Source organism: Amia ocellicauda, chromosome 12, assembly GCF_036373705.1.
Source record: "Amia ocellicauda isolate fAmiCal2 chromosome 12, fAmiCal2.hap1, whole genome shotgun sequence".
In the NCBI taxonomy this organism is placed as follows: domain Eukaryota; kingdom Metazoa; phylum Chordata; class Actinopteri; order Amiiformes; family Amiidae; genus Amia; species Amia ocellicauda.
In genome coordinates this window covers 6,968,493-6,979,880 of record NC_089861.1, presented here as the reverse complement: position 1 = coordinate 6,979,880, position 11,388 = coordinate 6,968,493, and the positions used below count along the sequence as shown (strand labels likewise).

At 37.6% G+C, this 11,388-nt stretch overlaps 1 protein-coding gene across 1 annotated transcript; it reads left to right on the top strand.

The window, feature by feature from the left end:
• The first annotated feature begins 565 nt into the window (after nt 1-565).
• Nucleotides 566-6,030, top strand: LOC136764285 (caspase-7). Its single transcript, XM_066718183.1, has 6 exons — nt 566-1,451; nt 2,345-2,427; nt 3,281-3,409; nt 3,553-3,728; nt 5,014-5,131; nt 5,541-6,030. Exons 1-6 carry the CDS (start codon nt 1,417-1,419, stop codon nt 5,771-5,773), a joined length of 774 nt encoding a protein of 257 aa, XP_066574280.1. The 5' UTR covers nt 566-1,416; the 3' UTR covers nt 5,774-6,030.
• Nucleotides 6,031-11,388: the final 5,358 nt, after the last annotated feature.

The following is an 11,388-nucleotide window of genomic DNA, read 5'->3' as shown; positions in this document are numbered from 1 at the left end:
ATTCTCATCCGGTTCTGCCCAGTTAACTTCTCCTTCAGCTTAGTGTTTGTTACATGTTAGAGTTCTTAAATAATAGACTGTACACACAGATAGATGTGTATCCTTTAGTTTGATGTCTGTGAGGTACAATGCACAATTCTCATTTTCCCAAAATAGAAACCACCGAGAATGGATTTAAAATAAACATGTCAATAAACATGACTTGTCATACAGTAATGGGACACTACCAGAAGTTAGTGTAAACAGGATTGTCAGTCTGTTTTCCTTTCTTAATAGACTGTACTTCTAAAAGTCCCTCATAAGCGCTACTGTGCATTTAAAAAAATTAAGATACTAATTGCCATTCTAATGTGGGCGTTAACTCAGTTTATTTGGTTTGGGTTTGCACAGCAGTTACTGATTACTGCAGTCGTACGAAGCTGACTTTGACCTGTGACCAAGGAGAGTCTGAATTTCATACATCATAACAGCTCCTTCTGAATTGCGCTGTGGACACACCCAGAGCTTATTTGACTTTAAGCTTTATTCCTTTTTTGATGTCCAAGCAGGAATCGGCAAATCATAGCAATCTGACAGTTAGATGTGGGTTGCTGACGGACACACTCTCGAGTCCTGCTGAATGGAGATCTTAATATGAGCTGCCTGTGACCAAATTGCAGTGTCAGTTACTCATTGTTCAGAAAGAGACCTGTCATCCCAAGTGGAATGATGATTTTGGCGTAACTTTGTCTTTCCTGGATGCACAATGGACCTTTTAGAATATTGTTTTTGATGAGTGACTTTTGTCTTACAGTTACATTTTTTATTCTTCCTGTTTAAGAACTAATTACTTTAAGATATAATTGTAGGTATTTATAATAATTTAACAGAGTAAAATCCTAATACGGAGTATACTATTATTCAGTGTCATTTGGAATGGAATTACAAGTGCAGCAATAATGGCTGTTAGTAATTTCCATCTTATTTACATTAACCACTTTGATACATTGTGTCTTTTAAGCACATGATCAAAGAAGGCACTCATAGATTGCTTGAGCTTTAATCGTTTTTTGGTCACGTCTTGTGGAGGAATCATTTTTAAATCCATCATATTCTTGGCATTGATTGAAGTCATGTTCAATACCATTTCCCGGATATGTCTAGAATTATTAGAAACCTCTTTTAAGTCTCTCAAAAGAAGGACTTGGATCTCTTCACCTTTACATTTTTCCCATTCTTTGGTAATCATTAACCAGACATCATATAACGCAGCAACTTACTATTGATTTAAGTTATAATTAATCAACCTATCCTTTTGAAAGTAAAAGCAGTCAGTCATTCGTCAGCAGCAGTGTACACTGTGAGTCGCCATCACAAGACGAGAAGCACCTTTTCAAATTTAAAATCCTCAAGCAAAGTCCTCGGCTTCCTGATATTATGGCTTCGACAGAAACATCTGCGGAAGGACAATGGTAATTTTCTCTTTAATGCTATTTTCTACAAAGTCTTAGCTGGAGTAAGATTGGTTTCAATGGCTACAATGTAATTATTAAATATTATAAAGATATACTAAAAGGCACAACAGGACTAATATTATTTTAAACTGATGGATTATAACATTATTTGTACTGTTGTAAGTTTAGTCATAGCTATGTCTACAGCACTACATTGCAAAGGACTTTTTCTTCATGAATTAAAAGGTTAGACCAAAGTTAGTGTTCTCCAGTTAATATAGAAGTCATGGGGTAACAATACAAGTATAACAGCTGTACACAGAGGGTTATTATCAAGTTTTACAACTCATGAGATGCTTCATAAAACACTTCACATATATTTACCCATATTGATGACATGAATTACAGTAATTTCCATTTGAAACTGAAACCAAACAGCGTGCAGAGCATACAAATAATAATGATTAATACATTAATCATCTTAATGTCATTGTGTGTCTTATAGAAATAGAAATATCTTCTCATTAATATATCAACAAGGTTTAGTGGCTTTATGTTGAAATCGTTTGGAATTGTTAGTTATAACTCAGCTCGGCTCAACGCGAAAGCATGGACACTGAAGATGCTTAACACATCTTTGAGCTCCCAGGTTCAGATGTGAATTGACAATCTCTGGTCTTTAGCGATAGATCCGAACCCTATAGCATTACAGGGCCGTAATCTAGTAATGTGTAATTTGCTGTTGGCTGGAATTGTGGTTACATGCAGGCCAGACTGGACAATAATATCAAGCATACTGTAACTGCCATAATAGCATCACTGTACCATTACATTGCTGTTTGTTTTTGTTGTTGTTATTATATGCTAATCAAAAGTAATGTTATTTATAATGAAATTAATTGTCTTGGCAGCTTCCAAGAAGATAATTACCAGTACAACATGGGCTATAAGAACATTGGCAAATGCCTCATCATTAACAATAAACATTTCCTAGGTGAGTTTATGAATCATTTTCCTTAGGAATTCTGCAGCTTTTGTTCAACCTACATATTGATCTGAAACCAAGATGACAGGTATGTTGAACAGCACTCTGACAATCATTACCCACTTCATTATGGTAAACAGCCAGAAGTCAATATTTTGGTTATTGCATAAAAATCGAATAATTGGATCACAAGCACCCTCCATCAATTTTTAGTTCGGGATTAGTTCTATATTCACTATAGAGTTTTATCTTGTCCTGTATTTTTATTCTCTTTCTAACTGGTTGAATTTTGTATTGTATTGCATCCCTTTTTACCACAATGCAACCTTCACTTCAAGTTTCTTGTTGAATTTGAGTCACTGTAGACAAGGACATCAACCAAATAAGTATAATAATAATACAATTCATAATCATCATAATATGACCAGACATGATACATTAAAGAGACTTCTGTTACCATGATAACTATTTGCAAGTTGTGCAACACAATTATATAATGCCAGGCCTATTTTGTACTTCTATGACTAATTTAATGTAACATAATTCCATTAAAGTGCAGCAAAATACTCTTTAATATCCAAACCCACAAAAGTCACAATGAGCGTGTGACGGAATACCTGTATTACTATTTTGGAAGTTGAGATAAGCAACTCTGGCTTTCCAGTTCGTGTTACTGCATCAATTCAATACAACCAGTGCCAAGTTGACTCAGCTGAGCCTTGATCATTGAATTGACCCTGCTCCTGAAGGTCACTGGCATGTCAGAGCACAGAACGCAACACGAGAATTACAATGTAGTTTGCGCTTTTAAAGGGAACAACCTGAAGTCATACAATGCTTTCGATTTTCTCTTGATCGGAAGACATGAACGCCCGGTACGGCACAGAAAAGGATGAGAGAAAACTGAAGGAGGCTTTCGGGTCACTGGGATTCTTGGTGCAGGTGGAAAATGACCTCTCCAGTGATGGCATGCGACAGATCTTACAAACAGGTACCCATCCACATGTGTGTTCAAATAATAATAATAATAATAATAATAATAATAATAATAATAATAATAACAACAACAAGTAACAACTTCGCTCTACAGTGGACTAACCCAGATCTGGGACTCCCCCCTGTCTGTGTCTGTAGTTTCCAGAGAGGACCACAGTGAGATGGCCAGCTTTGTCTGTGTCATCCTTAGCCACGGTGAACAGGGCCTGATCTATGGGACCGACAGGGAAGTTAAGATTAGAGAACTGACTACTCTCATATCAGCCATGAATTGTCCAACTCTACGTGGGAAGCCCAAACTGTTCTTTATTCAGGTAAAATATTTGTCAAGAATAACAATAAGAGTATAATTATCTTCTATTTGTCATAAATTTGTAATTTCATTCTAGAAATCAGGAGGGTCACATTTATTCACACCTCTAAATAATATCATAACAAATCTACAACAACATTCTGCTATTTTGGAAGTTCAATGGAAGCTTCTGGAAGAGGACGGTTTCCTGGTTCTGTGGGGTAAACAAATTAATTCAGCTGTAGACAAAATGGCATTGACCGCCACAAGGTGGGGGGTTGCTATGAAAGAATCCACAAAAAGTTGAGTCTACCACTTTCCAATATCCGTTATTAAGAAATTTAAGGCTACTGGTTCAGTGGTAACCCTGGCAGGAAGAGGACGCATATATATTTTGCTACCACCGGCTGTGAGACAAGTGGTTCAGGAGGCAAACGTAAATCCAAAGGCAAGATACAAAGTCAGGAACTACCATTTGACGTAGCCTGCAAGAATGTGGCTTCATGACTGGAATGCATGGAAGAAACTCTTTTGAGGGCAAACCAGAAAAAGAAGTGACTCGAATTTGCCAAACTATATTTGAATGACAGTTGGAGCCATGTCTAATGGACAGATTGGATCTTTTTGGACATTCTCAACAGCGTAATATTTCGTGTCAAAGCTCACGTTGAGAAATCACTCATGCCCAAAGTGATCTGTTATGGTTTGGGGTTGTCCTGGACGGAGGGAATCATGAACTCCAACACATATCAGACACTTTGGCCAAAAACCTGGTTCCCTCAGGCTTGGCTGCAAATGGACATTCCAGCGTGACAATGAGCCAAAGCATACTTACATCTTGAGTGTAAATAAATGTGACCCTTCTGTTTTATGAAATTTAATTTAATTTAAATTATGACAAATATGTCTCTACTCTGTGCAATGCTAATAAGTTTACAGTGTAACATTTCTAGACTTTTTTCTGCAGGACACATTATCCAATCCATAAAGCTATCTTTTGATATTCTTTTCTTAATTCCTATTTATGCAGCTGTATGAATAAATCTGGAGGGCACTGCATATATACCCAGCTTTATTTATTGTGGCCTACAACAGTACACTGTCTCATACACCAGGTTATTTAAGTTATTGTACAGAATACACACACAAATAAAATAATACAATGCATTGATCTTGATTTGGGGTACGTGCACAATCTTTTACCTTCTCCATGTGGTATTTCCACAAAAACAACAGAAGGTGAAATGTATTAAGACAGTTCTCAGTGCAGCATGGTATCTCTGTTCAGTTTTATCTGGTCGTCTTAGGCCTGCAGAGGAGACGAATTGGACTCTGGCATTGAAGCAGACTCGGTGACAGAGGAATGCCTCGAAATCACTGAGATCCCAGAGGAAGACTTTCTGTGCGCACACTCCACATCTGAAGGTGAGGCAGCCTCCTACACTTTTACACAGACATGGACAAAATAGACAGAGCTATATACAGCTATACACATCTGTCATCATAAACAGGTTCATAAAATGTGTCTTCTCCTGTTGTGATACTGAAATAGACACAAAACAGTGCCGTGTTCTTCACATTGGGCAGGTTTTATAAACTCTCTTCAAAGCAGCACTTGCATTGGATTTGAAGAATTCTATAGCATTAGAATTTGCTAATATTTTTAAAGCACATTTTACTTTTCACTACTGTGATATAAATATCTGCATATTGGCCAAATTAACAAAACATTTACTACTGCCCCCTACTATTACAACTACTACTACTACTACTATACTGTTCATTTGAATGTGTCTGTACCTGGTAGAGATTGACAGTTGCTTTTACTTCCAAGGTTATTTTGCATGGAGGAGCCCAGTCTTCGGTTCAGTTTTTATCACGAGGCTTTGTGAAATGCTGAACCAAAATGGGAGAGACCTGGAGATTGCAAGCATCCTCACAAGGGTGAACCACCAGGTGGCGTTAAAGTTTGAATCAAACACTCCGAGCGACCCGTCGTCCCATAGAAAGAAACAGATGCCCTGTTTCATTTCTAAGTTGACGAAAGAACTGTACCTCCACAAATAAACCTTTACCAAACCATTGCCACTGAGTACTCACAACAGCACCATGCAGAACGAAACTGCCTGGGAAGTAATATGTTTAAGTACTATTGTTTAAGTAATATAAGTTGAATTAAGTGTGCACACCATTTCAAAAGACCAACAATAATTGTGATTAGCGGAAGTACCTGTATAGAAGCCCGCTTATTTCTTGTCTTCTTTCTTAGGGTTTCCTTTTTGCAAGCATGTTGTAACATCAACTAAAGGCACAAGTGTACATTTTTCTTGTTTTATTTTATTCAGTCTTCCAAAAACACACCAGTATTTGCATTACAGTATCATACTAGGAGTGCTTTTGTCTTAGGTTTTTGTTTAGTACTTTACACTAGATGACACTGGAGAGATACTGTTTTGTGGCAGTAGATGTCATTGTAACCCATAAAAGTGCAGAGAGTTTCAACACTCCTCCTCTTGTTAACAACAGCTCTTCTGTTTTGAATACTAAAGTCACAAAACCCTGGACAGCCTGTGGTTAGAAAATGGTCATTGTTTTTTGGAAGGTATAAAGTACACATTTGCTTGATATTTGAGGTGTATCTAACCCTGAACAGAGAGTGAAAAAGGTCCAAAACACTGGAATCATGTAAGGTTTACACAATATGTTAAAGAAACTGCTCTGTAAATATTAAAATATTAAAATATTATTTATATTGCTTTAGGGGACAAATAAGTGAAATATGATATGTTTTCTTTGACTAGCAACCAGAAATGAAGCAAAGCTATTGGTTCAGACAGGAAACACACAGCGGCTAGTGGAATAAACCCATCGACTACACTAGACTAAGTCTGTTGCCTGAAACAGAAACAGGACACTTGTGAATTGGCAAGGCAAGGCTATTTAAACTAATCCAAAACTGTGTCCCCTGCCATGTGTTTGAATTCACCTCCCCCACTCCCTGTCCGCTGGTCCGGCTGGCAAATGTCCGTCTGACAGGGCCCCCTTGAAGAGCAAGACCAGAGTCCCAACTGTCGAATATAATTGTAAGGTATTGTGAAGAAACATCACTTCATCGCATTCATTGTCCTGAATGAAATTTGAGAGAATATGGCCCGATATTAGAATAGCATTTTTGTTTTAGATGTATTATTTTTAAACATAGGGCAAGTGAAGCAGAAACCCTGCTAGGAGAAATCTAGTTTGGAAAGGCTGAAACAGGACATTTTGTTTCTTATTTCTATCATAATTCTAGAATATTAGTAGATAATTATCATATCCTATTGACAGATATGTCTTCTTAATGAATGGTAGAATGTACAAGCTTTACTTTTTCCTCCTGCTTGATGTTTTTCTTATTTATTTTTTTATTTTTTAATGTTGACAGACACTTAGTCATGTGTTGTTTCCAATTAGGATGCGAGATTGGTACAGGATACAGGAAGTTTTATTGGATGACATAATGGACCATATTCCAAAAACATCTATCATTGGTGCTTAATTAACTGCTGTCTCTCCAAATGAGGAAAAAAGGGGGGGAGAGGGATAAAAAGTTAACAAAAGCAAATTTCTTGCTCGGCTTCTTTTTCATATTTTAAAAAGAGTGGTACATTTTACAGGACATGGCAATTTTAGGAATATGGCCAATATCCTTATGATCTAACCATTAGTTATCTGAAACTCTGAGACTATGATATCTGATATATTTATCAAATCATTTGCATGCTCAAATTGATACTACAACTCAGTTTGAGTCATCTTTGGATTTGTGCCGAGGGATGATGTCAGAGTCGATTTCAAAACAAAATGGGCTTGCTTTTAGCATTACATTTGGGTTGTAGTGTACTATTTGCCGTAGTTCAAGAAATATTGGGTTATGTTTATTGTTCTGGCACATGGAAAAGTGACCCTAGTCAGAACCTTAACGTAACTAAATAGTACAACAAGTATTTTAAATGTAAATAAAGAAACAAACTTAAACCAGAGCCTAAATCCATCACTTTAATAAAAAAGCTAAATTTAAGCCTAAACTGACCTAAAACACTTACCCCATTATTATGACTCTTATGTGAACAAGAGGTGCAAATGCTACACTTCTAACACCTAAGTGGGAAACTAGATAGACGTTAATAACAGGATACTTCTCAGTTGCTATCACAGATATACAGGGTACCCTTCTCCTGGGTGATGTCCAGCAGTTTCCTGGAGATGAATGTCTTATTCCTGGAGACTGCAGGTTGACATTTACGGAAGGTTGACATTCCATGTGTGTGTCAAATGCGAATGGAGAAAATTAATCACAGGGGGATTTTTCAAATTTCCCGAGCTGTCCACAAATTTGTTTTCTTATCCTTGTACTTCTCTACTGTATGAGCCCCCCCTTTTGACTTTGTTGTAGGTGCTGTTTTTACAATAGCCCTCTTTCCTGCTTGAACTTTGATAAGCTCATTTCACTGTGTCAGAAATACATCCTGTGCTGGCAGAAATGACACCTTCCATCTGACTGAGAAGAGAAGAATAAACCAGCCGAGCAATAAACACGTAGAACAGACAATAAAGCTGAAGACTGTTTGATTTTCTGTAAAAACATTTCTGCACTGTTTTCACTCCTCACTCTAGTGTAAACAAATCATGTAGACTTGTGCTGACACCTTAAAGTAACTAAAGTTTAAGCAATGGCAACAGATAGCTTTTTTCTACACTTGTTTTGTTTGATTGGATTAAATGTAAACAACACTTAAGACTGAGCTTGCATGTTAGCATTACTTACTAGCAGTGCCCATGTTTATTTTTCGTCCGGAGAGTAAACATTTTCTTGAAATCTCTTAAAATGTAGTATATTTGTACTTGTTTATGAAAACGTACAATATTTCAAAGTCTTTGTAAATACGTGCAACAGATTTGAAAACTATGTGCACAAAAAGCAATGTGTCTACATGTGCTGTAAAATAAATGTTTAGGATTTTGTATTTCAATAATTGTATAAACTGGGGCAGCAGTATAGCTAAGACAATATCAAAAACATTTTGAAAACTACCAGCAGAATACTGAGTTCTTGTTTTTTCTTTCGTTTTAATGGAATCTACAGGGTTATGAGATTAAAATGACATTGCAGAAAGTTTGCAATAAACATTATGGGTCATACCTTTAACAGGCATCTTGCAACTGCTTTGAATAGAAATGCAAGCAGCTGTGAAATTAGGAAATCCTGATGTTTTTGAAACCAGCTCTTTCTGATTGAGGGAGGCTTATACACAGTAGTTGTATAGCACTAGGATTCCTTTTAAATGCATGAAAACCCCCTGTATTTTGCAAACTGATATGCAAAGGTAACCACAATCATAAATCACCAAATGTAGTACAATTGGCAGCGTATAATGCAAAGAAGTAATCCTTAAATAAATAAACTCCCCTCTCTCCATTCACAACCCATTCAAAGCAACATGGGGAATGAAACATGCTTTATTATCATGATGAGAAAATTTGAAGTTACACTTTGGAGACCTGAAATCATGTGATCACAACTAGAACATATCATTTTACACACATCGAACATCTGTCTGATTGTAGTATTTTAACATGTTTGCTGTTGCTCTTTGCTGTACAAGATATTAAAAGACTGAGTGGTGTTACACTTCAATTAGATGTCAAATGTCAATTTAGTTTTTAAAGTACAGTGGCTCTCAAAAGTATTCACCCTCGTTGTGGTTTCACCACAGCTCAATCAGGTGTATCCTAGCAAAGGGGGTGATTACTTATGCATTCAATTATTTTCTGTTTTGTATTTGTATTTCATTTAGAACAATTATATTTTATTATATTTTTCACTTTGATATTATAGGCATTTTCTGTGTTGATCAGTGGCAAAAATATGAATATATTGTACTATAGTAAACGAGACAATTAATTCACACCAATGTGTCCAATTTGGTAATGCTAATTGCTCATTTGGCTCCTGAATCATGGAGGCCTGAGTGTCACTGACCTTCTGGAAGATAACAAGATGAAATCAAGAGGCCATGGAATGAAAGTGCATCTATTCACATACACAGCCACAGGAAAGAAGTATTGGCGAAGGCTGACCCGTGTGGTCCGATTCAACAGACGAGCTACTGTAGCTCAAATTGCTGAAAAAGTTAATGCTGGTTCTGATAGAAAGGTGTCAGAACACACAGTGCATCGCAGTTTGTTGCGTATGGGGCTGCGTAGCCGCTGACCAGTCAGGGTGCCCATGCTGACCCCTGTCCACTGCCGAAAGCACCTACAATGGGCACGTGAGCATCAGAACTGGACCATGGAGCAATGGAAGAAGGTGGCCTGGTCTGATGAATCACGAGTTCAAGGTGTTGACTTGGCCTCCAAATTCCACAGATCTCAATCCAATCGAGCATCTGTGGGATGTGCTGGACAAACAAGTCCGATCCATGGAGGCCCCACCTCGCAACTTACAGGACTTAAAGGATCTGCTGCTAACGTCTTGGTGCCAGATACCACAGCACACCGTCAGAGGTCTAGTGGAGTCCATGCTCGACGGGTCAGGGCGGTTTGGGGGCAAAAGGGGGACCTACACAATATTAGGCAGGTGGTCATACTGTTGTGGCTGATTGATGTATGTAACAGGTACATAAGTATAGTGGAATAAGTAATTTATTAATGCAATTTTTGTGAATTTTGTGAATGAGACAGTTTCAAACAAAGCTTAATACAGTACTTCCATTGGCAACTGTATAACCAAAAGTTACAAAGTTACAGGCTTTCTTTTGTTGGTAAAGGCACTGGACCACAGCTCGCGTGCCACAGGGACAGAATATGATTGGTTACAGATATGTCCTCTCATAGGGGCACCTGCATCAGAGCTGACAGTTTCCACTTCATTGTTTAAGAGTATTTGGTAGTCATTCCCATACATGACTTTATGGTTTCAAACGTTGAACAGTTCACCAAGCTCAGTCACAGTAATGAGTTCAGACACTCTAAGACCCATTGTATATGGATCTCCAAGTTGGAAGGCATGCTGAAAAGCAACTCAGAGGAGACACCACAAACTGGAAGCCTGGAAACACTGAAACACAGCTTTCTTTTGCATTCTGCCTCCTATCCCAACACCTTTGATAGTATAATACGTCTATTGCTTTAACAAAATCCTTGCAAACTCCTTAACTCTTGGTGCTGAATTCCCCACTTCTCCATATTTGGCAGTGATGCTGATTCACCACAAAAATCCCCTACACTTGCAGACATTCACTGGCCTTCCCTTGTTCATGGCCTAAATTTAAAAGTGCAGCTCCTCTATAATCCCTTCTGTGAATTACATTCTGTGGAATTTACCTAATTCTGCAGCCCTACAATAAGTCGTTGATTCTGGTGTGGTATTATATGACATTAAAAACTTGTCAGGGTCCCAAAACAATTTTATTGACTCAATCAAATCCCTCTTCCCCACAAATGCATTCAAAAGGGCAAATTGTTTACTGATTTATGAATTAAAACATGCATCAGTCATTGTGATTTTAAAACTGCTATTCCTGATATTATCAAGTGTCACAGAACAGGACTTTGTGAACTCCAGCACAGACTTAAAGGGAAATGGCACACTTCCTAAAATTATGGTTTTGCTGTGTCCACGGCTGGAGGAAAAACTGTGG